Source organism: Bombyx mandarina, chromosome 22 (genome assembly GCF_030267445.1).
Source record: "Bombyx mandarina strain Sakado chromosome 22, ASM3026744v2".
Classification (NCBI taxonomy): domain Eukaryota; kingdom Metazoa; phylum Arthropoda; class Insecta; order Lepidoptera; family Bombycidae; genus Bombyx; species Bombyx mandarina.
Genome location: NC_143228.1, coordinates 4919428 through 4945414, shown reverse-complemented (window position 1 = coordinate 4945414; position 25987 = coordinate 4919428). Strand labels below are relative to the sequence as shown.

The 25987-nt window shown below is 34.8% G+C and overlaps 1 protein-coding gene across 2 annotated transcripts in view; it reads left to right on the top strand.

The window, feature by feature from the left end:
- The window catches only part of LOC114240297 (protein qui-1), a 103812-nt gene extending 82698 nt beyond the window's left edge, over positions 1-21114 (top strand). The window contains exons 15-31 of one of the 2 annotated variants that reach the window (XM_089737120.1): positions 2152-2330; positions 6544-6667; positions 6752-6863; positions 7494-7772; positions 12281-12452; positions 14783-14901; positions 15341-15601; positions 16075-16245; positions 16520-16717; positions 17193-17391; positions 17465-17602; positions 18171-18257; positions 18432-18576; positions 18687-18759; positions 18831-18935; positions 19009-19084; positions 19160-21114. In XM_089737120.1, the coding sequence (XP_089593246.1) occupies positions 2152-2330; positions 6544-6667; positions 6752-6863; positions 7494-7772; positions 12281-12452; positions 14783-14901; positions 15341-15601; positions 16075-16245; positions 16520-16717; positions 17193-17391; positions 17465-17602; positions 18171-18257; positions 18432-18576; positions 18687-18759; positions 18831-18935; positions 19009-19084; positions 19160-19176 (2455 nt within the window). In that variant the 3' untranslated portion in view covers positions 19177-21114. The other variant, XM_089737119.1, reaches the window with a different exon arrangement.
- Positions 21115-25987: the final 4873 nt, after the last annotated feature.

Sequence of the window (25987 nt, the reverse complement as noted above, 5' to 3'; positions counted from 1 at the left end):
AATATAATGTTGAATTAAAAATATGTATTTTTACTGTAAACTAAATTTTATATTCAAAGACCTTTCATTCAAAAACATTATTTAATTAAATTAATATTTATCTGTAATCTCCATAATCTTTATTTGGTTTGGAAGCGTTTCAAATTTATATAAGAATTGATATTTTAATACTAAAATAAGTAAACAATAAAGTTTACATTTTCTTTATTATTGTTACGGTAAATTCATTAAACAACAAAACCTATTTTCCAAAACGAATTATCTAAATCGGATCACGGTCCTGCTTAATTGAATACCAGCATAATCAACTTCTCATATTCAATCAACCGCAAGTAAATAACGTCGACCTTAAAAATGCCGAGAACAAAGGTAAACGGGTCAATAGAATTATTACAGCAGTTAGAGATCGGTCGTAAAATACATTAACCTCTACCATTTGTTCTCATAATTACATTCCTCGTGAGAAAAGAAATGTAGGGGGAGCGGGCGTACGTGGGAATACAGTATGGCATTAAGTGGGGTGGCCTAAAGTAAAAGGTAAAGCGATCAATTAAGTCGGAGCACGTGGTAATGAACACGAAAACCATTGGTAAAAGATCAATTCCGCTAATCTATTTTATTCAATTAGAAACGAACCCAAAAGGTTCTCCGCTCTAGCCACACCTCTTTATTTGAACTATAGTTTGCTTTTATCTCTGAGAACATCTCTACTGTGGAATTCATTTTTCCGTAATTTACTGATTATTTTGCTCGCAGATTATTATTACAGATTATTCAGCAATCTCTTTAAAATTTAAAAGAGTAAAAGTTACCTTTTTTTTTTGTTCAAGCTGTTAATAATGTTTGTTGGATGATCACCTTATTTTAAATAGTTGTCGTTCTCATGAATAACTATAGCAAATTCTAGTACTACCGTATTGAACATAAGGGTAATTTATACTATTTATGATGACATATACATTTATGATGACTATGATAGTAATTTTAGTGTATTATTTATCGTGTTGGATGTACATAGCTATAGAAACTGTAAATTACTCTATATTTGTTCTAATTGAGACCGTCAGCGCAAAAGTGGCCTAACCCACAATTCATATTCGTGCTTAGGTATTGCAATTTATTTAAAACATAATAAATTTTGATGCAATGTCAGCTTATCCCTAGTTTCATCCATAGAAAACAGATACCTTTCTAAACATTATTTTAGCGCGTATTTTTTTGCCTACGAAGTATTGTAAAGGTAAATTCGAACCTCATTATCTCCATACTAACTATGTTAAGCTTAGGCCACTTTTGCGCTGACGGCCTCAATTGGAACATGTACGCAATGAACGCTAAACTAAAATGTAGATATTTTTTTTAATAATTATTTAATAGCCTAACGTGCATCTAACGTTCTAACGTAAATACAAATAGTAATTCTTCAAATGATCGAAATGCGGTTGTAATCACTTCAAGGCTATGAATAATTTTCAATAACTTTTAATTTATTATTCACATTTTGAAGAAATAAAACTAATTATTTCCAGAAAAAAGAATTGATGACAAAAACTGAACAATGGCTGTTTAAAAAAGTCGGTTCACAAACAGACTGGAAAATTGTAACTGTTTAGTCTTTCTTTAGTTAGAAATAGATAACATCATTACAGATGGTTTATTTTATTGTAAAAAGATGGAAATATACACAAGATTAATGTTTTGTACTTAATAACACTAAAGCAATGAACATAATATTCGTGTGGAACATTACCTCTATTGTATAATTTAAAAAAATACTGTGCAATAAAAATTGTGAAAACAGCGAAAAGTGATATATCTTTTGTTAGATTTTTTTCAATAGACTCATTTTTAGTTTAATATGATATACCTTCTAGTTATCACTTGTAAGGCATTGTCAAATAACAATATAATGAGTCTTTTAATTACTTGTAAGGCACTGTCCAACAGAGGCGCATGAAAAAACGCACATTGGCTACCGATAGATAAATAAAATAATCTACACATGCTTTTCCGACCCAAAATGGCTCAATTCGCGGTTCATCCAAGACCTTGGTCAGTACATTTTTAATAGTACTAACCGGCAGATACTTTTTCTTTTTGTTGTTACTTACGCTTTTTTGTCTGATTCATACTCACGTTCCATTCCCTCAGGCTTCACCCTCCTATAGCATCGACAGTCCGTGTCGTATCAGTGGGGGGTTCGAACCCTGGTGCTGGAACAAGACTCCTCCAGCTGGCTCCCTCGGGACAGCATCTGGTACTCGCACCGTCGGCTGGAGATCCTCAACTTTGGCACATCATGTCAAATTCAAAGGTGCACACTTTCAAAGGTAAGTGTTTTTTTTTCTGCGCTTAGGATATTAGTAATTGAAGCGTCTAGTTAAATTCTCTATGTGTGCTATGTAACTGATACAGTGATTTTCATACTCTACCATAATCGTGAGTGATTAGTTCAGGTCGATAGTGATCGATGCAGATCTGGAACTCAAGAATAGTAGTACGGGTAAGAGCTCACTTACTTCGCTCCCTACCTATGAATATAAATATACATATTAATTAAAGTACTGTACGGATACTCGAATGATCTTTAAAATCACACAGAAATTCAAAGATTTAATCTTACTAATAAAATAAAACAACTAATTTATTACCAACATTAACCAACCATAAACTTTGGTTTTGGGCCTCAGAAGAACATTCCTTGCTCACACTCAGCTGGGTCAACGCAAAATTAACACAAAAAGGTCTCACGAACCCTCAACATGTCATAACATTAACTAATTACTCTCCGGAACTCCTTGCGGGCTTACCCCCAGCCTCAAAACTCAAACTTATTAAACAAATACTTTGGTAAACTTTGTTGCAACTGCCGTGGTTGTACTGATGCTAAATAACCAATTGTAGTTGTAGGTAAATATAATAAACTAGCGACCCGCCCTCGCTTCGCTTCGGAAACATTAAAACACACATGAAACCAAAAAAATAAAATTTAAAAAAAGTAGCCTATGTTCATCAGGGACAATGTCGGCTTCTAATGGAAAAAGAATTTTTCAAATCGGTCCAGTAGTTTCGGAGCCTATTTGAAACAAACAAACAAATCTTTCCTCTTTATAATATTAGTATAGAAACACTAACTAGTATTTTGTAAGAACTGTTCCGAAAACATATGACTATTTTACAGTAGAAATAAAACAGAATAATGGAAACTCCTCTGACAAATTTGGTTTAGTAAGTCGGCCGTCTCTACCCTTACTTAAAGCTTCGATAAAAATATCGAATAAAATATAAGTATCTAAAATATATATACAGATATATTCCATTTATCGCCCAGTCCCTCTTTCGGCGGAACACAAATTTATTGGTAATGGAAATATCGTGTCTGCCTCTTTGAGATTAAATCTTTCTCAATTATCTTTTTATGTCACTCTTTCTCCTTTTAGATTTGATTAATTATTCAAGGAAATTCCCCGTTCCGGAATCCGGTACTGGATTAAAATACTAAAGCAAACTGGAATTAATGTTTACTTAATAATTTAAACATAAAATGGTTTTCGTTTTTCTAATTTAAAGTATTTTGAGAGCTCACAATGTCAAAAGTGTGCTTGTATCAAGAAATACGACCATGCGGGGGTTCAAATCATGCATGCGAGTAAATTTTTTTCCTAAGAAATTACAAACCCAGCATATTGTATTATTGTGTACAACGACTACAATTCTTACTACGATGAAGCAATAATTCCATTTAATAAAAATGAAACTCGATTTTTTTTTGATAAAATTTGCGTAATAACTTGTGTAATGGTATTGTGTATCCTTGTATTGTAAGTCCCAGCGAGTAGGTACCATTTTCCTACTTATATCTGCCGCGAAGCAGCCATTGTGCTTCGTGCGGGTTTTTTTAACGTTTTCAGCCCTAGCGGCAAACGTAGGCACTCCATACAAATTTGAGTTAACTTTTACGCTATCGAGAACGTTAAAAAACTCGCACTAAGCACACATGTATTCATTCCGCTTCGAAGTATGGAACAATTGTTAAACAAACCAATTGGAACTTTTCTCTAGGTGGATGGCGACAATCACGTTGTGATTTCTCTAGCCTTCAATAGTCACTTAAAACCATGTGGGCCATGAGCCCGTTCACGTTTCTATACAATAAAAATAATTCGATCGCATCTTACAGATACGCAGAGCTCGTAAATGTGGTACATGGGCTGAATTTAAACTATGCCATTACATGCCAAAACATTCTTAATCGAATTTTTAGTACCTACTATCATTTTAGAAATCACTGATATGCCAATCTTCATTTTCAGATAGTAGTTTTCGTATAAAGCTATTTATACATCGTTCTTAAGAATGAAGACAAAATATTCGATTGGTGTATTCTTCTTCTTTCTTTATTAGATTATTCAAAAACTCACTGCAAGGAAAGCCTCTAGTCTCGACTCCCGCGAAAATGATATAATTAATTTTATTACACGGCCTAGTCAACGTTTGCCTTTATCCTGGATCTTTTGTTACACCACGCCTCGATCTCAAAGCGCCTATTATCTTTATAAATGGATGAACATTGTCGACGTTAATGAAATTTTACCTTAAATAAATCGTAGCACCATAAAACGTCATAATTTATTTTTAAGTATTTAAGTTTTGTTAATTATCATAATTTATTTAAGTTTTGTTGTGTGCGAACTTAGAGAGTTTGTTCCGATCCAACTTCGGTATTCAGAGAGCATGTGTTCTGGAAGACAAATCGTTGGAAAGGTTGGACGAACATTTGGCAAACTAATATATTTTTGTATACCTTAACGAACAATAATACTCACTAATACTAAGCCTTATTAGAACAGGGTCTAATGCCCGTATCTTTAGACGTTTCGTAAAATAGTCCTCCACTCTTAACTCATCCGATGATGCTCGAGAATTACCTCCAAACTTACTCGAGTTTGGTATTTTTAGTCGACCATTACAATATTCCTCAACTGTCCTCGAGTGAGGTAATAATGATGAAAATTTAATCAAGCTAGCATCAAACCCATAGAGTTATGTAGTCTATGGTCATTGTTTAATGTCAAAGTCAAGCTGCCGCTGTCTGTTTGACACTAGATGAACTTGTTTGATGTTTTGGTTGCTGAGTTATTCGTAAATATGTGTGTGCGGTAAATCTGAAAGTGTATTATTTATTTTCTAACCTATTATTATTTTAGATTTCGGATCCGGTTTTGTATTTTTATTCGCCGCTTTTGTGTGATTTTGGTTGCATCGTGTTGTGAAGTGCTTTTCTACAACCACCAGTTTATTATTATATAAATAAAACTTATAATCGCATTGACTTTATTTATCAGTTAGTAGCAAAATATGTCTCTTATGTAGGTAAATAAAATAAAGAGTTTCAAATGTCTAACCTCGAACTATTTACTTTATTAATAAATATTATCAAACTTAAATTATCAAAGTATGCGGGAATCATGCACAGATCCAGGCCATTGCACAACTATATCATATATTTCCATTTGCGGTCCACATACTATTTGGATATTGATAGAAAACAAGCCTTGAGGAACGTTCAAGGTACGTCGCGACGTACCTTGACTTGACAGTTCCTTACTTCACTCCGGTTAGGAAAATTTTCCAAGGGCGTTTGAGTGGAGTTTATTTTTACGACTAATCATACCAAAACGCGCGTTGGAGGTTGAGTCGAGTCGAGTTAAGCTCGTGTAAACGACTAAAGATACGGGTGTAAGCTTCTGACTACATACTATCTAAATAAGTTAAAGGAAGTGAATCTATTATGATAGGCAGATCTAAATAGACAAATAATATTTTCTATTTCTGTTTAGTACATAGCTATTTTAACATCCATCAAATTTTAGTGTTGAAATTATAATTGAAGCAGTTTTTTTTTTCCTAAAGAGAAAATGCGATAACATTTATATATTTGAAGTGTAGTAATAAAGAATCATTCGAGTAGTTACATTTACGTTCTAGCGCATATAAGTTGCAATAAATGTTCAATCCCAAAAGAAGTGAAAAGTATTTACCGTAGCCCACAAATTTTAAGAAACAAATCCAGAATTAAGGATAACATGCCGGGTATCCTCGTATAGAGCGATGCGATCAAGCCGGTGCTCAAATCCCGCAGGCAGGTACGAATTTTCCTAATGAAATACGTAGTTAAAATATGTTCCCGTCTTCCACGATGAATGAATAGTATCGTAGGTAGCGGCTGGTAGGCAATGGCTTGGTTCTGCCCGTGGCATTCCTGACGACCATGAGCTACGGTAACCGCTTACCGTCAGGTGGGCCGTATGCTCGTCTGCCTGCAAAGACATTAATAAAAAAATATTATGTAAAAATGTAAAAATAATGTAAAAATCAAACCCACAGAAATTGTACCACTCTTAATTACTAAACAATTAGGACCCCAATTAGGATCCCAGAAACGACACGATACAACACCAGATGGATCATCAACCCGTTGCCCGTCTACACAATAATAATAAAAAACTTTTAAAAACTTGGTTTCGTTATATTTGTTGCCAGGACATTCGGGCAGAATTCTCTGTATGTGTGTGACCAGAGAATCACAATATCTACTCACAGGCTCTGAAGATACAAGCGTCATCGTCTGGGACTTACACACTTTAGCAGTTAAAACCAAAATATTGTGAGTTACAAATCATCTTTGATTTATTTTCGTTTGCTTCGTTCAATATTGTTATGCGATTGTGGTCTTTATGTTTATAAACAGAGAGCACATCGCACCTGTACTGTGCGTCGCAGCGATTGTGAATCGTTCGCTGGTGATCAGCGGTGGAGATGATTCCGCTGTTATAATCACATCTCTAGTGGACGGTGCCTTGGCAAGTATTAAATTTTTAGTTTTCGAAGACAAATTGCAAACATAACAATGAGTTATACAGATTAAGCATTTAGCTCTCAAATTTACAGACTAGTTAGTGGTCCCGCAGTAGTCGAAATTCGACTATAATTAATTGAACTTATAAGTTTGAACATTACTCTAGTTCCATTGTCAAAGACTATTATATTTTTATAGTGGCAGATTTCGCCCAGAAAAATAAACAATATTAACTTATTCCCAATTTGAGTACAGACTTTAAGCAATAACAAAAGTTCGACAATAAACAAAGTGTATGTGTGTATGTGTCAAATACATGGTAGTGTGTGTAATGTTTTCTTTATTGTTTTAATGTATTTTTATGCATAATTTTAAGATTAAATTAACATTCTGCACTCCTTCTCTATATTCTCTATAAGTGTGAGAAATTTCATACTCCTCCGTCCGCGCAATTTTCGTAAGAAGGGGTACAAAGTTTTTGCTTCACGTATCAATATATAGATAAAGTCAATATTCTAATCTAGTTATATTTCTAAATGCTTTACTCTTCATTAATTTAAAGGATGTCTCTATATTGATGTTTAACACGTACCGATTTTACTATATGAATTTTCTTGTATTTATGGTTAAACAGGTAACAAAACTAGATCACCACAGAGGATCAGTGACATCTGTGAAAGTTATTCAAGATGGTAATATATTTATAACCGGATCCCAAGACGGCACTGTCTGCACTTGGAATGTAGAGAATTTTACCTTGCTATCAACTGTCACTGCTGGAGTGCCTATTCATATCTTCGATGTCACCGACGACAATGTCTTCCTACTCACACTGCAAGGGGACAACGAACTGCATCTTAGGACGTTCATAACGGGGACTTATTTACATCCTTTGAAAAGGCACAAAGCCAAGGTACGTCATTAATAGCCCCTATTTGAACCTAAGTATTGTAGAATGTAAGTTCAATATTGTAATTTCTAGAAAAACAGGTCTGAATGTTTTTTTTTCAAAAAGATGTGTGGTGTCGTTGGGACACCGGATAGGAACGACGTTCTTTATTATAAAATTATTAATTTTAAGTTCTATTCGAGGTATAAAGAAAATAAAACTGAAGGTTTCGCAGCAACCCACGGTCATTCGGTAACGTGCGAACTTATTGTGGTACACTTCATTCACGGTTGTTTGCATAAGAGTTAGTATATTGCGCAAACGAACGCTCCGAGATCGCGGTCAATGAATGATAAAAAAATACGTTATTTTTTGTACGTTATTATAAAGTTAAGTCGTACACTGTGTGCATTACTAATAAAAATCTTACGTTACGGACGTTTTTCCCCGGTTAAGGTAACCCTCCCGTCGTCCCATAAGTCATAAGGAACTTCGTTCCAACTAGGGAACAAACTTACGACTCACCTGATGTTAGGCGGTTACTAGATCCTACAGACATTAAGACATTATCTTGAAACATGAGGTCGAAATCTCAATTGTATAACCGCTGTCGTGCCATTTAATTCAGAACTAGACTTGCGCAAAACATCACTTCTCAATGTAATGTGATATGACATCACTTTTACAGACAGGTGATATTACTCGAAAACATTACACATCACTCTTAACATTACTCGGTGCGTTCAATAGATACTGTGACGAATACATTGTACCTATACACCCGAATCATTACTTAAGTGATGTGTTCATACTTTGTATTGTAATACACTGTTATATTACTTGACTTATTTAATTATAATAATTTTATTTTTTACTTAATATAATTTATTGTGGGATGAACGTATTTCATATGGCGACTTAGAATGCAAATTGAGCTCGACGATAATGTTAATATACGAGAGCAGTAGACGCATTGTTTCGGCGCGATATCCTCGAAGTGCATCCAAAGAGGACTGTACTTTCATTTAGACGCCATTCTTTCTTTCACTTATTAAACACGCATTAAAACAAATAATAAAACTATCTTCAAACAAGTGCTTAAGTAATTCAAACACAAAAATTAATATGAAATATTACTAAACAATTACGAGCGACTAGCGATTTTACAAAAGTTGCGAATAAAAAATTAAGTAACTACTTGCGGGGAGCTACCGGCTGGCCCATGAAAAATATAAACACAAATACATATATTAAAATTCAGACGCTTGCTCATTTATTTTGCGTAGATCGGTCTGTCTGTCTCGCTCGCTCGGTTCCGTTCGTGTATCAAGCAACATTACACGACAAAGAAAGAAACATGTTGGGTGATAGCTTCGCTAGAAGTAATAGTGTTCTGTGGGTGATAGTGTGATGTTTGTTTCCTTAGCGTAATGTGTGATGTTGCATTACATCGTAGAGTAATATTACCGGAGTAATATCACTCGCATTACTTACACATGTCTATTCAGAACGCATGCCTGCAAATAAATAATGAGACCGGTGGTATCCAATGGCTAACTATCTATACTAATATTATAAAGAGGAAAGATTTGTTTGTTTGTTTGTTTCGAATAGGCTCCGAAACTAATGTGTGTTTCATGTGTGTTTTAATGTTTCCGAAGCGAAGCGAGGGCGGGTCGCTAGTGTAAAAATAAAGACAGTGCTTCGCAACATTAACGTTTCACAGAATTGTGTTATATTTTTGTTGTAATATTAATCTTATGTGTGAAAACCCTGGCGTATCGCCGCCAGGAATATTTTCCGCTCTACCGCCAGCGAATGCGAGCTGGTGATCGCAATACGTTTTTGTAATATTGACGCTGCTGTCTATTCTCTAATGAACCTGTTGGTCATTCTTAACGATACACATACGAGGAGATGGAGTGCCACGCAATTCAACTTATTCGAATTAAAAGTATAAATGTAATTAAAACAGCAATGGCAGTAAAATGCTTGCGCATTAGTTAATTAATTCGTATGTTATTTTTCGGTGGTTATTGGTGATGTTTTTATAATATATTAAATACAGGCAAAGAACCACTGGGTTTGTCTATAAACTGATCTCGCTTTAGTACAATCTGTCTTTTGCATCGTATGTTCCGCTGAAGAATTCCTCGAGATAATTTCCTCATCTTTCTTCATCATATGTACCGCCACAATTATAGTCCTTACGAATCTGCCACGTACACCAACAAAAAAATCAATAATTTTTAATACGAATAAGCAATATATTACGCAACTATCAAATTCTTTACTCATTATTTTTCTGAATATTTCGTCTGAGCGTATTGTAGCTATGGTTTTCCACCGAAGAAGTATTTAACAAAACAAGTGAGCAAAACTACTAGGGGGCGAATGACAGGAGGGTGGTGGGGAGGGGGGGGGGGCGAGCGCCGTATGTGTTTCGCACTAAGTTGTGTATGGGCTTCGGAAACTAATTAGCACCGAGGGAGTTTGCCTGACCATCTAGATTCTAGACCAACAAAAAAAAACGGCTCGTCTGGTCGTCTTTAAAAAAATATAAATTACGTGTAATTAGTTCATTGATATAAATCCGATGTTTTAACTCAATGATATCGACTCCAGAATCTCCACTATCTACATTTTTGTTTCCTCGTGCAAGCGGCCCTTAATCTATTGTTAGTCAGAAATGCACAAAATTTCTAAGTTTCATAATAATACGAGTTTTTTTTTTTATAGCTTAGATGGATGGACGAGCTCACAGCCCACCTAGTGTTAAGTGGTTACTGGAGCCCACATACATCTACAACGTAAATGCGCCACACACCTTGAGATATAAGTTCTAAGGTCTCAAGTATAGTTGCAACGGCTGCCCCACCCTTCAAGCCGAAACGCTATTACTTCTACTTACTATTAACATTTATTTAGAACCACACCCACATTTGCATATTTAAATACATACTATATACATGGTGACACTCAAGTAAAGTAAATAGAGAGACGATAAAAAGGCGAACGTGAAAAGTGACTGGCCCACTTTTGTTGAAACTGGATCGAGAATTACGAAATTGATTAAAACATCCACTTTGCCGTTTATACGAGAAATAAATTACGATCGATTTCAAATAAGCGCCCTCGAGGGAGTGAAGTATTCTTGGAACAGTTCTCTAACATTGCTGGACTGTGAAAAAAAGAGTCCAAATCTAAATGGATGAAAAACAGTTCAGTTTTTCGTTTTGTCTCAATATCCACTTGATTTTAATATTATGAAGCCAGATGACGGTCCTGTAATACTACATAGTATATTGTTGAACTTCCGAAATTGTAATCTTTGAAAGAAAAACACAATAATATCTCTGTCGTGTTTTAATTAACAGATCTCACAATACAGTCAGTTCAAAACCAGGCGAATCAATATAAAGTCAAATAAAAAAATCAATAACTCTTCCATGAAATATTTATATGAAATATTTACAAAAAGGCAGTATGTACGTGTGTTAAAGAATTTTATTTATTTAGTTACACCAAGAAAATGATCATTAAATTAAAAAAAATGCAAATTGACAATAAGTACAAGACTGATGTCACCTCAATTATATGTGCAATCGGCAGTGCAATAGTTTAATGCTCTAACTAAAAAGTTTTCAGAACTGAGTAGGATATGTCATTATTTTCCAGTAACATAAGTATTGGTACATAATTTGCACCACGTCGTTTATCAGCTAATACTTTTACAGTAGCTTTCTTCAGTACTAATTATAGGCTAAGACAAGTGGTTAATGAACTGACTTCTGCACTATAATCTTTTTATTAATATGATATCTTGCGCTTCGTTTCTCGTATAAAATATATACTATAGAGGGATGAAAGGCGATTTGGTTTAAACGGCATTTCGCTTAATACGCGACACTTTTCTTTTTAATTGAAGGTCCATTTTATTTGGTATTTGTATAAATAACTAGCTGACCCGGCAGACTTCGTAGTATCTCAATCGATAAATAAAAGACCTAATCTTTTGTATAAAATAAACTTAAAACAAACAAAAGGAATCCGTTCGACAGGAGACACATCAACGGGAAAACAAAATTGTTTATTTTTATTTAACTCCGAGCATTTTCATATTTATCTACCTCTTAAACCTTTTCTGGACTTCCACAAATATAATTAAAGGCCAAAATTAGCCAAATCGGTCCAGCCGCTCTCGAGTTTTAGCGAGACTAACGAACAGAAATTCATTTTTATATATTTGATGTTTTAAATTGAATTTGAATTAAGTTTACCCATTCAAATATCTGAAGAAGTTTATCTCTTATGATTTTTTTTTCAAAATTTTACATATTAAATGGTTCTTCTGTAAATTTGCAAAAATATCTCTTAAACCAAACATCCTTTCGCCCCTCGTTAAATTAAAGGAGTAAATTGCAGCTTGAGGATATTAAAGGAAGCGTTTTAATTTGTGAAAAACAATTAAGCAACGGATAGAATAGGATGATTGCGCTAATAAAGGTTGAAAAGGTACATTTGTTTCACAGGTAAAGTGCTTCTGTGTTGCTCATGACTCGTCCCGGGTAGCGGTCGGGTGCGCCGACCAACGCATATATTTATATAGCTTACACAGCGCCCAACTGCTCCGGACATTGGCTGTGGCACACGACTTAGCAGCACTAGCTGTTGCCGATCGAGACCATTTCTTATTGGCTGCTGGTGAGTCTCTTAAATTGCACTACAAGAACTACGCAGCGGCTTGGCTTCGCCCCTAGAATTGCTGCAGTCTATGGGCGACGGTAACCACTCACCATTAGGTGGTAGGACCTCTTGAGAGTCCGCACGGGTAGGTACCACCACCCTGCCTATTTCTGCCGTGAAGCAGTAATGCGTTTCGGTTTGAAGGGTGGGGCAGCCATTGTAACTATACTAAGACCTTAGAACTTATGTCTCAAGGTGGGTGGCGCATTTACGTTGTAGATGTCTATGGACGCCAGTAGCCACTTAACACCAGGTGGTCTATGAGCTAGTCCACCCATCTAAGCAATAAAAAAAAGGTGAGCAATATGCTCGTCTGCCTACAAGGGCAACAAAAAAAAACATAAATACCATAATTTTATTCAACAGCTTGTATTTTTGTTAACACTAATTATTTGTGAACCCGAATGATAAAATAGTTATATAACTTATCATAACCACCATTTGGCCTACAAAATTGTTATTTAAAGAATTCAAAACTTTTCTTAATAACAAAAGCCGCTCTTGAATTATCCGTGCTTCGATAACTCGTTGGTACTCAGGAGTAAAGCCACGAACGAATTCCACCGTAAATAACTCCAACGTAAAGTACGTACCCATAGCATTTATATTTACAGGATCGACTTTTTCTCTCAAGTTTTACGGACTGTAAAATAACATAAAACTGTGAATTCTATATTTTTTGCTGTGACGTATTACAAATATATTTTATATATTTTATACTCCTACTTCCACGAATCGACTAGATACGCATGTGTTAAATATGTTCATTTAGTGTTTGTTTTTGAAATATTGCTACTTATGTGCAGATGAAGTTCGTAGTCTATTCCGTGTCGCCCAAGTCAATAGATAGAGTGAATGTGGTGCGGTGAATGTGGGTCTTGACAGTCTGTAGATGTTGGAGACGGACCGTGGGCCAAATATGTTTTTAGGACTCTACCCACCAACTGTCTTCCCTACACTCTTTCCCCCCACACTTAATCTCCGCCCGGAGTCGGAACCCGGCTAGAAGAACGGGATTCTCACGGTTAGCACTACAACCTAGCCCGCGGCGACACCCCGAGAACCCCTTACCGACGAGATATTTAGAATTCAGAACCAGCCTCTCAAGTCGAAACACGATCGCCTACCAGGTTGCTCTTTCACAGTACGTCCGGCAATAAAAGAGGCGACGATGGCAACGTGGACCGCATCACGGACCGTAACCACCGCCCATCCACTTGGTATCAACTCGCTAGAGCGATAGCATATGGCACATCCTCGACTCCCTCAGGCCGAACCGTGACCATCACCGGGAATAAACTGCCTCCTCATAGTGGTCGGAGCTGGACGAACGAGCCTGGCTCAGCAGCGGTATGCCACCGAGAGGAAAGAAGAGCTCTCCCTCTACCATTCCACTGGCACTTTCTGCGAAATAGTGGACTCGCAGAAGTCGAGCATTATCTGCCAGGACTCGTCGCTGCCGAGCATCGTAGTCACGATGGTCGGGAGCGACAGGTCCGGTCTTATCTTTGCAGTCTACTTAACGAAAGTAGGGCAGTATACGAGCGTATGCTCCGCCGTATCTTCTTCACAGCCACTGAAGTGGTGGGATTCCGGCATCGACTACCTTTGGACGACGTAGCGCAAGTAGTCGCCAAAACAGTTTCCAAACTCCAACCCCTGTTCTAACTATTTTCACCGTAATTCTAACTTAAGTGAGACTTAAATTTAATGCCTTAAATGGGTAGCTTACGCGGTCCCAGTGTCCATTAACTATGGCTTAATATTAGGAAAGTCGTCAGATAATATGTGACTCAATATTGCCCATTAAATACGCTTGTATAAGAAATATTTCAGTGAAATCTCGTGACGTTTCTTCACAAGGTGATAACTTCTTTGTTACGTCCCTGAAATTGCCAATTTCCACGAATATTAGTGAAGACTTGCGAACACTTGAAACGGAAGCTCGTCGCTTTTTTGACAAAAACAAAATTGTGAAGGCTAATTTAAGTTCAAACATTAAGTTATGAAATAAAAGAATTTAAATACAAACCGAAACTATCTACATTTTTTTAATAAAAGAAATAAAGCCCTTTCATCAACAAACAAAAACTTTATAAGGAATCTATAAAATATAACGCGTCTAAGATGAACTCTGATGTTCTGAACTTTTGAAATTGTGTTTACGAAGACAGATTTAATTAAAATATGTGTACGCAAAGTCTTTGTGGAATTAATTATTTTCTAAGTGCTCCACGTTCATTTATCAATAATCTTTTAAAGATAAATACTTACGGCGTTTTTTCTAGGTGGAAACAGAGTTACGATATACTCATTTCATACCGAAGACAACCTGACTAATTTCAGACCAACAAAACAAATGAAGAGACGTCAAACTAAATCCACCACAAATATTACTTTGCTTCAGGTAAGTTTAAATATTATTTACAGCTCAACGTAGAATATTTTTTTATGTCTTTAGTCTTATTAGTGGTCCCTCTGTAGTCGAAATTCGACTATAATTAATTGAAATTATAAGTTTGGAAATTATTATCTGGTTCTATTGTCAAAGACATTCTACATTTAATCATAATAATCTGTTCTCAATTTGACCACAGACTTTAAATATATAGATATGCGTGTGTGTGTCAAATACATGGTAGTGTGTGTAATGTTTTGTTTATTGATTTAAACAACTTTTTATGCATAAAAAAAATGTTAGCGTGCAGAATGCTTTTCTTCTCTATATTCTCTATAAGTGTGAGAAATTTTATACTACTCCGTCCGCGCAATTTCCGTAAAAAGGGGTACAAAATTTCTGCTTCACGTATTAATATATAGATAAACAAAATTCCATATGTGACCAGGCTGAGCAAAGCGACTTGATACCAATAAGCTGCCTTGAAGTATCCCGAGACGGACAGCTTGGCGCCAGTGGATGTGCTCGTGGCCTTGTTAGAGTCTGGCAACTCTCAACACACAGATTACAAGCAACACTGAATGGCCATATTGGTCATATAACTTGTGTCACCTTTTCACCAAACAATCTATTGGTACTGAGTGGATCTGAAGACCGAACTGTGGTCGTTTGGCAGCTTGCGGATAATTCTCCTTCACTGACATATAAGGTTAGTACTTGTTTGCATAGAGAAATTATGAAAGGCGATGGCATGCAGTAGAGATGCGAATGTTGCGATAGATGTGTGAGTAACGAGAATGGATAGAATACGAATGAATATGTTAGAGGAAGTCTGAAAGTGGCACCTGTGACAGAGAAGCTGAGAAGTGCGCATTTGGGATGGTACGGACATGTGATGAGACGAAATGAAAATCAGGTTGGTAAGAGAATGTTAACTATGAATGTGGAAGGATATAGAGGAAGAGATAAACCTAAGAAGAAATGGATGGATTGCGTAAAAGACGATAAGGATAAGAAGGGAGTGATCGAAGAAATGGTATATGATAGAAGAGTATAGAAGGATAAAACATGTTACGCTGATCCCAGGTGACTGGGAGAAGGGCAGGAGAATGATGACTTGTTTGCATAGAGCAGTAAAATGAGTCAAGGAAACCAATGTTTATATTCTTATTCATCATTTAGGGTCATAGCTCAGCAATTCAAACCCTGCTGATGATGTCGGACGGGCGCCGTGCAATGTCAAGTGACAGGGCTCGTAATGTCCACGTCTGGCTCGTCGACTCTGGTATAGTTCTACATTCTGCAACCGGACCGTCAGCTAGTATTGACGTCACTTTAAATATGAAGTATGCTGTAAGTATTTATGCAATTACTGTTCAGATTTAATATTTAGACGTCTTTAGGATTTAATATTTAAAGAGTTTTAGGTCATACAATATTATTATTAAAATGCAGAATACGAAAGGTTTCTTATGTATTAATCCGTCGTTATCAGAACGAAGGTGAAACAAAATTTTAAACGTTGAATTATAAACTAGGAACATAACAGTGAACTTAATAAATATTTTAAGTCTATAGTTTCCGATCTAAGCGTAAGTTATAGGTAAGCAATTTAACTTTATCGCAGGTTCTATCGGACGGCGATAACTCAGTGCGGATCTGGTCTCTGGCTGGAGGTGATAATTCAGAAGACAACAGACGTTCAGTATCGCACGCCGAACGAATCACCTGTTTCGCTTTGACCGCGGACTCACAACACGTCGTCACTGGATCGATGGATATGTCACTGAAAGTTTGGAAATTGGATGGAGGGAAATTGTCGCAGGTAGATCAGGCACATCCACTATTATATAACGTAACTTTAACGTTTCATGAAACATATGGCAGGGAGTCAAATTTGAAGAATTAAAATAAAAATAAAAAAATAGATTGATACAATTTTCGTTGATTTAATATTTGAAAACTAAGCGGAATATACTGGTAGTGCTTCATTTCTTTAATTTCCAATAGATTTAAGAAAGTAGGCTCATCCCGGTATCAAAGTGAAAATACCTTCTTCTTCTTTGCCTCCACCTTATCCCACTGAGTGGAGTCGGCGCAGCGAATTTTTCTATTCCGTTCTCTTCTATTAGCCGTCAACTCAACACTCACTCCTCTCTCTCTCTCATATCGTTCTCTCATTCACACACTCCATTAATTCGGTCGACCTCTTTCCCCGTCTACCTTGCTCTACCATTTCCATGCATCTCCTACTTACATGCATCAAAGTGAAAATATGTGACCTAATAATAATGCTTTAGGTATTAGTCGGCCACTCAGACATAGTTACGTGCGTAGCAGTATCAATAACGAACAAAACTCAAGTTGTATCCGGCTCCTGGGACTGCAACCTTATTGTGTGGGACATAAATACTGGTTCTGATCTGCATTTGTTATCTGGACATCTTGGGAAAGTGACTTGCGTCAAAGTAACCGGCGACGGTACGATTGCGGTATCCTGTAAGTTTTCTAAAGCTGCGTAAATGTAGTGTAAAGTTAAGTTTTTTTTTAATTAACACAAACTTCATTTTAGGCGCTGAAGACAAGACTCTTATAATATGGGAAACTAAAAGAGGCCTTGCTTTGACATCATTTTCATTGCATGTCCCTTTACTCGGATTCCAAATAACAAGCGACTGTGCGAGAGTTGTAGTTCATCTTTTGGATAGAGGTAAAAAATATTGATAGAAATGAAGGATTTGTATCACTAAAAATAAAAAATTTAGCTATCATGCTGTAATGTTAATTTTGAAATTATTTATATAAATATTTTAAAGACTAACGTTTTTAGCAAGTAGGTACACCTCTAATTAACTCGATAGAAAAGTACTCATTACATATTTCCGAACTGTGTGACATCTCTTTTCTTTTTATAAAAAAGTACAATTTGGCGCCATAAGTTTAGTACTGATATGGTTTTGAAGATGATATTCAATAGTTTGTTAAGCCCTGAGCTCCAAGAGGGCCTGATTTTTTCCATAAATCTGAGGAAAACTTATTTGGGCTTACAAATCTGTTGTTTTTTATTTGGGGAACAGCTATTACTAATACTTCATCGAAAATGATATCCTGTAAAATTATATATTAAGGATCAAATTCTACTATCAGTAAGATATCTTACGTTCTCCGTTCTGTTATTCTTATACGATAAGTAATGTGTTGTTTAAGTTTTAATGGCTATTGTTATTTGTTGAAGAAACTTCGTTACGAAAAAATAACGGTCGATTATTTTTGATCAGGTTGTCTACCAATTATATGTTTGCACAATACACCGGCAACTTACGTTAAAATACCAACATATACAGCGCCAACCAAAGACGTGGATGGTGAGTTATATATTATAAAACATTAACTTGCTATTATTTTCTAAAACATTGCTTTACGTCGAATGAATGATGAATTACGTTAGTCAATAGAATACGTTTATTATTACTTTTTCAAACTATCCCTACTATCTACTATAAGCTATCCCTAATCCTTTTTCAAACTAACAATGACAGAATTACGTCCGTTGGCACCAAAAAGACCTATGAGAAGGCTACTGAAAAAGGAGGTATCACTTGATACGTACACGTGGCAGAAGAAATACGGACATCTCACTTCTGCGGCTATGATGGCTCAAGTAGATGAACGATTAAAAAGAAGGTACCAATAAATTATTTATCATGATGCCTGCAGTCTTGTTGCACTAAATGTAATGTACATTTTTAGTAATTTATTTTATGCAACATTATATTTTACTTCATGATCCCCAGATTCTCAGTATCTGCCTCTATGGAAGAAATATCCAAAATACAGGAGGCCAAGAATAAGGATTTGGGTTCACAGGTAGGAACATACAATTTAAATTTGTAGAAGACGTACACTATAAAATTAACTATATTTTAATTAATTAATAGGTGAGTCTTGGTCCCGAGGAAGCAGCAATTGCTCAATCGCAACATTTCGATCAACTAGAAGCTTTGTGGAACAAGATATCACCTCCAAGACGTCGCTCAAATAAGGTATATTATTCTTCTGAGTATAGTAAAAGCGTATAGAATGGCTAATTATCGAGTATATACAATCTTTTTGCAGTCCTTATCAAAGCAAAGTTCATTGATCGAAAGATTTGACTCTTCAGATGAAGAACATACCCCTGTCGAAGAACAAGGTAAGTTTATGTATCCATAGATAAGTGAGGAATATTCTACCGAGACTATACTGTGTTCCTTTATCATTCTTGCAGAACATATGGTTGAGTAAGTTATTGGAAGCGTCTAATGTTTTTTTGAATTCTAGAATTATTTTTACCTCATTAGTGTTAACTTGTTGAATAAGTTTTGTTCGTGAGCTGGTCTCGTGTTAAGGAATTTGTTGATTTAAATTTCTTTGGTTACTGATATTGTAGCACTTACAATGGTTTGGATATTTCATTTAATAATAATATCTTTATGGCATTAAATTTTGTCTTTGAACTTCGTTTTTAATGTTTAATGTATTATCTCTAATAGAATACACTTAGATATCAAGCCTCTGCAATGTGATCTTCTAGATGTAGCTCCTTAATATATAATTAATCATAAGGACCCGTTTTATCAGAATTGTAAAACAATTTTTATGTTTCATTTACTGTTTGTAATTTCTGCTTCGGTTTTATGAAATTAGTCAAATCGATTCAAGAACTTGTTTCTTTTGGAAAATCCAAAAAACTAGTCCCGATTTTAAGTTTACAAAACTTTAATAGTATTTAAGACTTGATGATTGTAAGTGAATCTTCTTAGCCTATTTCTAAGATCACATCGAATAATTTGATTTTCTCAGTTTTTGTTCTATACTTTAAATTGTGTTGTTGATTAAATTAAATTTGATATAAATACTTTCTCAAGATCTCAGCCAATAGCTGGTTTCAGTTCACGTTAGACTACGTAAAGAGTTCATGAAATAGTTAGAACTATGGGCCAAAGGAGTTACTGTAACTCATTTTCAAAGAATATATCCAGCCTTATCTGTAGAGATTCACAATGTTTTAAATTATTTCAAGCAATTTAAATATAGCTTATGAAGTTTGTGCTTAGTAGTTATTAGTAGGTTAGTATAAGTGGTTAAAAATAGTTTATGTTTGAAAGTTTCAACGTGACCATGATCACGAATTTAGTGAAATTAAAATTTCGGTTAGCGTAGCCATTTTAATAGTTTACGAAACTTAATAAATTGTAATGTTTACTTAGTCGTAGCAAATTTCACATAAATGTCGTTTATCAGCTCTAGTTAAAATCTCCCTGGTCGATGTATGAAACTAGAGTTTTCCAAGCTGTGATCCCTTATAAAGACTTCTATATAAGTACACGTCATTCATAATATAAAATTAGCTCTATAATTTAGATCCTAAATTTAATGTCTTATAAGAAAATTTAGATGTACCTTTATCACTTAATCTTTATTTTAAGTTTAAATTTTCTAAAAAAGCGATGTTATTAATCACTATAAAAATCACTTCGTCAAACGCTCACCGCACTGAATATAATGTTTTTCCATTCATTGCCATAATTTTTTTTTCAAAAACTCAATTCCAATAATTCTACTGAATATATTTTTTCCCCTACCTAATCGTTGATAGCCTAATGGGCTATTCCAACAACGCACGGTAATTAATGTGAACGTGTCCCTTATATCTATAGCGTATCTAAATTTACGAAGTATTTAAAAATACGTAGATTTTACTTAAAAATGTTGAAATTTTTTGAAAAATGCAATAATTATTCTAAGTAGTTGCACGTAAATTAGATGTCTAGTTTATGACTGGTTTTTCGCTGAAATGCTCTTACTTCAATACTTAAGTATACCTGCCTAGATTCACGCTTCCTCCTGTATTTCTCACATAAACAGAGCAGGAAAGGAATCTATCTGGAAGTACAGTTTGAGGACTCGGTTGGATAATAACGATCGAGATTCAACAAAAATCCAGTGATGGTAGATCCAATTAAATCATTGTTGAATCCTTTTAAAACTGACTTGTTTATTTGGTCCTCAAGAATGTGGAGCGGCTACTTATGCATGTAGTTGTTAGGCTCTGTTTACTTGTTAACTATTTGTATAGAATTTTATAAAATATGTATTGTTTCTAATCACTCACCGAGGTGAGCTTTGTTTTGGACCTGTCATGGCATTATATCTGAAAATATAAACTCTCCGTGTTTCTTATGTGCTGTTTTATTTGTAGAAATTCCTTTAGTAAAGTTCAAGCCAAATTTCCTATGTCCAGCATTGGACTGCTATAGACTGATGATGATGATGACATAGAAATTACTACCTACTTTCTTCGGTTTTTACGACTCTTAGATCGCATTTTATTTCGTCAGCTACTTTTAATAGAGAAGTTATCTAACACCTAGGATCGTCTTAAGACGATAATGAAAACCAAAGTCGTACAAACTGCCAGACCTCAAGTCGTACTATTAATTCGTTATATGCTAAGAGTAACATGAAATTCTCTAAATATTTTTAAAGAAAATTAGGCGGTAGTTAGCAAAATATTCAAATGTCGAATAACACTTTTAGTCATCCGCTACTACGAAAACTGTAAAATACTCGAAACATTAGAAGTCATATAATGACAATAAAAATGCAAGATTAAACCGTAAAAGTTGATTTATTTACACAGAAATTAATTAAATATCGTTTTTAATTTCAGTTACCGTAAATCAAACACGTTTTAATTTTTTTTTTAATAATATGTTATGGGTGATTTACGAAACACACTAAACATTTTTTTTTGTTAATTAATTTTGATCAAGGTATCTATCTATACTAAAGCCTAAAAATAATAAATCTGCACTAAAGCTATACGACATTTTTATCTTGGCACATAGTATGTATGTTAATGTTTTGAAATTACACATACAATCTTGCACATATTGAAATAAATAAAATCATAAATACACAATGCGTTGCTTATCGTAGTAAAGTAATTATTTTTTTTGTTGCTTAGATAGGTGAACGAACACACCTGGTATTAAGTGGTTACTGGAGCCCATAGACGTCTACAACGATATGAGTCATAAGTTCTGAGTATAGTTACAACGGCTACCCCACCCTTCAAACCGAAACGCATTACTGCTTCACGGCAGAAATAGGCAGGGTGGTGGTACCTACCCATGCGGACTAACAAGAGGTCCTACCACCAGTTGTTCGTACCACCTGATGGTGAGTGGTTACCGTCGCCCATGGACTGCAGCAATGCTAGGGGCAAAACGAAGCCGCTGCTTACCGTAGTTCTTGTAGTACAATTTAAGACACTCACCAGCAGCCAGTTAGAAAAAAGAAATAGGCAGAGTGGTGGTACATGCGTATACACTATCAGAGTAAAATGTTTCCAAATTATTTAATCTGTTCAGGTGGAATCATGGAATTTCATGTAAATGAAATATTGAGACTTTAATTTGCCATTTAACTTGCTGCAGTGAAGCAAAGCTATACAATAAATAGCTAGCCAGTAAGTTTAATACTAGATGCGTCTCAAATTTTACGACAGTATAAAATGAATGGGTATTAATATTCGTTTTTGAAAAACAGCCTAATCCAGTCTTTGAATAACGAATTTATCTATGTAGATAACAGTTTAACAGTAATTATAAAACAAATTCCAGATAAGCTGCGTCTAAAATATCTATCATGTATTTAACAATAACTGTTTTTTTTAATACAAATATATATCCTGAAACTAGTATATTTTATCAAAACATGCTATGGGTCTGCACATGGCGACACCAATTACTATTTCTACCACAAAAAATTTCGCATCCGATACAATTAAAACTTCTAGAAAGAGATCGAGCTTCGTGTATTAAGGTGGGTGGTATTTAAGTTATGACCTACGTAACGTACTTAAGAATGGGTGGACCATTAGCTCTTCGCTATTAAAAATAACCCCAATATCTGGGAATACATAAGTTCATTATCGCAATCTAATTAATCAGTTTACGATAACACAATATTTTGTCAGCCATTAATCTCTAGTCACTGAATTATTTTCAGTCAATTATAAATGTAGTAAATAATAGACGTGTTTAATTAAATGTTTTTGTGAGATTATTATATTAAAATTGAACCTTTCCTTATTATTGTGAAATTTTACGCGAATAAGCAATGGATCGACGGCCAGCAAGTTCTAAAATATGAAGAAAAAAATCAAGAGATTTGAGAGATAACAAAAAATAATAGAGATAACACAAACAATTCTTCAAAATGAACGTTCTAGAAGTAGAACAAGGGACGAACGTGCTACCACCTACAAATGACAGTAATCTCTTCACCGCTTTCACATTTTCTCTTAGCACCGCTGGCATACTGCTATCGGCCACGACGGTAGTTTTACTAATATTAACGGCCATTCTCTTCAAAGAATGGAGGGAAAGCTATAAAAATCAACTCCTCATTCAATTCATGATAGCAAGATTTGTTTATACTTTCGTTAGATATTTCTACGACGTCAAGAGGGTGTTTGGATTCTGCGTGAGACATGACTGCATCATTTATCTCGACCAATTCTCCATGGTTTACACGGAAGGGACTCTCATTTCCTGGATGTTCGTCTTCACGAAGCAAATGTACGATAGCTTAGTGAAAGTGTTCGCTATTGAAAAACCGAATATAATAAAAGTGTCGTTGTTAACTTGGATTTTGCCCGGGATCGTATCAGTGATACTGTATTGTTTATTCTATTTACAAAACGATAGTGACTTTCAGTATTTCTATATGTATATATTGTTGGTAAAATGGCCTGTTTTAATAGGTACCGCAGTGCTATTGATAATAATACTGAGATCTGTTATGAAAACCAACAAAAACAGTGCCGGGAAAAATTCTAGGATCGTTTTTGTTATGATCTTGTTGATTTGTATGTTTTGTGTACAGCAGTTAATACTGGACGGCTATAAAATAGCCTACGTCATGGTTCTTTATCGATATAGTTTATCAACGTATGTTTTGTTAATTGGAAATATATTTTTGATGTATCACTGTCCCTTTTCGATAATTTTTTGGGTGTTCGGTAACGCTAAAACGAGATTACTTTGGATGCAACGTTTTAGGAGACGAAATTTGATTGAAAAAGTTAATCCTCCTTTAGGTGACAACAGTGCCCGAACCTTAGACTAATTTATTCAAATTATGTATTAAAAGTACTAAAATTTATATTCGTCTCACTTTATATTCGTCTCACGAAGTACGAAAAATAAACGAAAAATCCAAGTATAACTACAATTTTTTCTCAAAAATTGATATATGAATTATCAAAAAAAATATAAAGTCGTTATGTATGTTTGTATGTTTATTTATGTACTTTTTTTTTAATACATATACAACGGATTTTGATTGGTAGATCAATATAATTACCAAACTTATATCTTAAATAGAAAAGTTTTTTTTTCAACAAAACATTCCTGGAATTCGAAAGTATAGGTACCTTTACTCCTGTCTCCATATAAATTAATGAATAGTGAATATCACATTTACGCACAGTATGTTACGTTTGAGGGAGTAGCGACTGTAGCGAGTAATTAGTTAAAAAATTCTTAAGTCTATTTACGCTCACACTATTTACACAAACCGCTAAATAAATCAGCAACTTCCATAAAATTCGAAACTACGTTATATCTAACAGCTAAAAATAAAGTTGCGATACGATGAGTGTGTAATCTGATGCTGAAGTTACTAATTGAGCTGGAATGCTTAACGAGCAACTAAATTGGTTCGTAATTAGAGATAAATTACTGCCTGGAACAGGTAAATACTTGGTTTTTGTGTACTTAAACTTCTGGAGATAGACAAAGGGAAAATCTTCCACCGAGCACCTGAATTTACTCAGTAGACCGACGAACGGTCTGAATGCTATTCAGAACTTCAGAACTCGTATATATTTAAACTTATCTTGAAAATGTAGTTGTCTGTCAAATCTATACTAATACATAAATCTACAGTGGTTTTTACGGATGTTCCATTACAACTACTGAACCGTGCATCCAATTAACTTGAAACTTGGTATCCATGTAGAAAATACATGTACTTAATGGATAGGCTAATATTTATATGAGTGTTGGACTCCCTAATAATAATGACAATAAATAATAATGTTAATTTTAAATGCCCAGCGAAGCGGACGAGTACGGCTAGTATCTTAAGTTACCGCCACAAACTGAATTGAAAGGTAGCGTTGTGAATTAAAGTAATGTTTTTTTTATTATGAATTTTGGTTCATTTTTTTCAACGAAGACTTCCACGTTGATGTATATAATAACACCGTGCTACAAACTAGCACTTGCAACTTCATAAGTTTTCCCTGTGTTTGGTAACTTATTATCGTAATACAAACTTCGATAAAAATAGTCATAAGACTTAAATAATTATTAGTCCAGAGTATTGAGTACTAAAAAATATCTAGGCTCGATCATCGCCAGAGGATTCTACATAATAAATAGCTCTTATAAAATTTCTTTATTCATATCTAGGGTTCGTATTGATATCTGAACATAGTGATTCTTCGAAATTGGGATCATCTTATGTGTCATCAAGGTATAAAACAAAATAGTCATAAAATGCAAATCAATCGAAATAAAACCCGCTTTATGGATATAGTTCTTTTAATCAAAGTTCGCAGAGATTATGACGCATAAAATTATGATGGTTCATAAAGTCTGAGACGTTAGCGATAAATACGATTTGTGGATATTTTTTTCTTCACGTAGCTCCGTTTTTATGATGTGGATGTGGACAGTGGACTGTGAGAAAGTGTGTACTTTGCGAAACAAACGGACTGGAAAACTGTAACGGGTCGTTAAGGCCAGGATTGCTTTCAAGTCTACAACATTCGAATACGATAATATTGAATGTCTTTTCAGTATTTTGAGTTGGGCGGGCTCTCTGAAAACTTTACTTTATGACAAATAATGCCATATTATGCTTTTAGGGGCTTAATTGCGTTTGTAAAATAAATTTTAACAAAATTTATTTTCTATTTTTTAGTTGGATTTTCTATAAAAGCGTTAGTTTTTTTAAACTATTATTTATTTTTAATTTT